The sequence below is a fragment of the Austrofundulus limnaeus genome, unplaced genomic scaffold (genome assembly GCF_001266775.1).
Source record: "Austrofundulus limnaeus strain Quisiro unplaced genomic scaffold, Austrofundulus_limnaeus-1.0 Scaffold2869, whole genome shotgun sequence".
NCBI classification, from domain to species: Eukaryota; Metazoa; Chordata; class Actinopteri; order Cyprinodontiformes; family Rivulidae; genus Austrofundulus; species Austrofundulus limnaeus.
The window spans coordinates 7,205-8,408 of record NW_013955271.1 but is presented as its reverse complement, the minus strand read 5'-3'; the positions used below and the strand labels follow the sequence as shown (position 1 = coordinate 8,408).

At 53.0% G+C, this 1,204-nt stretch overlaps 1 protein-coding gene across 1 annotated transcript in view; it reads left to right on the top strand.

The window, feature by feature from the left end:
- LOC106511507 (uncharacterized) overlaps window positions 1-1,204 on the top strand; it is a gene marked incomplete at its 3' end in the record, with an annotated part of 8,406 nt that continues 7,202 nt past the window's right edge. The window contains 1 exon segment of the mRNA XM_014000256.1: window positions 1-1,134. Within this exon segment, the coding sequence (XP_013855710.1) occupies window positions 52-1,134 (1,083 nt within the window).

Here is a 1,204-nt window from a genome sequence, read left to right as displayed (position 1 = left end):
TAACTCTAAAGAGAACGCTTAACCCTCGACCACGGAACCAAAAACAGAAGTATGAGGTTCCACACGGAGGAACGGGACGACGGATGGGTACAATGGCGACGCCCAGGTAGGAGACGGAACCGACGCCAGAGCCCCGTTCCAGCTCCACGATACCGACAAGGTAACTACAGAACCTCACCAGAACCTCCTCCTCGAACCTATGCGGAGGTGACCCGAGACGGACCGCGATCCTACGGCGACACGGAGCGCTCCTGGTCCCGGCGCGGAGATCGCTACAACGGAGCTAATGCTAGCGTTAGCAGAGAGAGGTTCGGAGGGCGAAACAACCGCAGCAGAGCCCGTTTTGACTACGATCGGGATGGTTTTGACAACGGTTACTACAACAATCAACAGAGACCTAACTACCGGAGGTATGGCCAGCGAAAACAACACAAAAATCAACGCTACAACAATAATCAACAACAACATTTCAACCCTCGGCCACGACAACAAGCCCGGTATGTACCGCAAAACAGACGCTATTTCAACACACAACCACCCAGGCCCCAAAGTGATGATCCACGGTTTGTAGACAAAATCAGACTTTTACACAAACTGATTAAAGCTATTCATCACTCAGCTATAGCAACAGCTAAAAGCTACCCACCAGCTGTGCAGAAAATTCAAAACCACCTAGCCACAGTGATTAAACCAGCCCATCCCACTGACAGGACCACCAACCTGATCGCAGCTAATGCACAGAACTGGGCCTACAACACCATGCTGGTTCTGCAAGAGCACTATGATGCAGCCATCGCTCAGATCCTGCAAGAACTGACTCTGTACTCACCAGATGATCTGAAAATGCCTTTTGAAATAGCTACAAAATGGGCCAGACGCAACCTGGGCAGGCGCTTAAAACAGGAGACCCTCGACCAGGCGCAGACCCTGATCACACCAAACCCTGCACCAGCCCAGCAACAAAGAGGCTCCCCCACCACAGCACGAGAGGAACCCGAAGAATCCCCCCCACCATCACCCTCATCCACTGCCTCCTCCTCTTCATCTCCATCAGTCTCTCCTCCAGCTCCACAGACCCGCACGCTCAGAACCCAGACATCCCCACCTGTAACACAGACTGAGCAGCAAACTCGAAGGGAGACACCTCAGTCTCCACCCCTCAGCATCACAGGTGAGCACACTGACACTTCACTCTCACCCATTC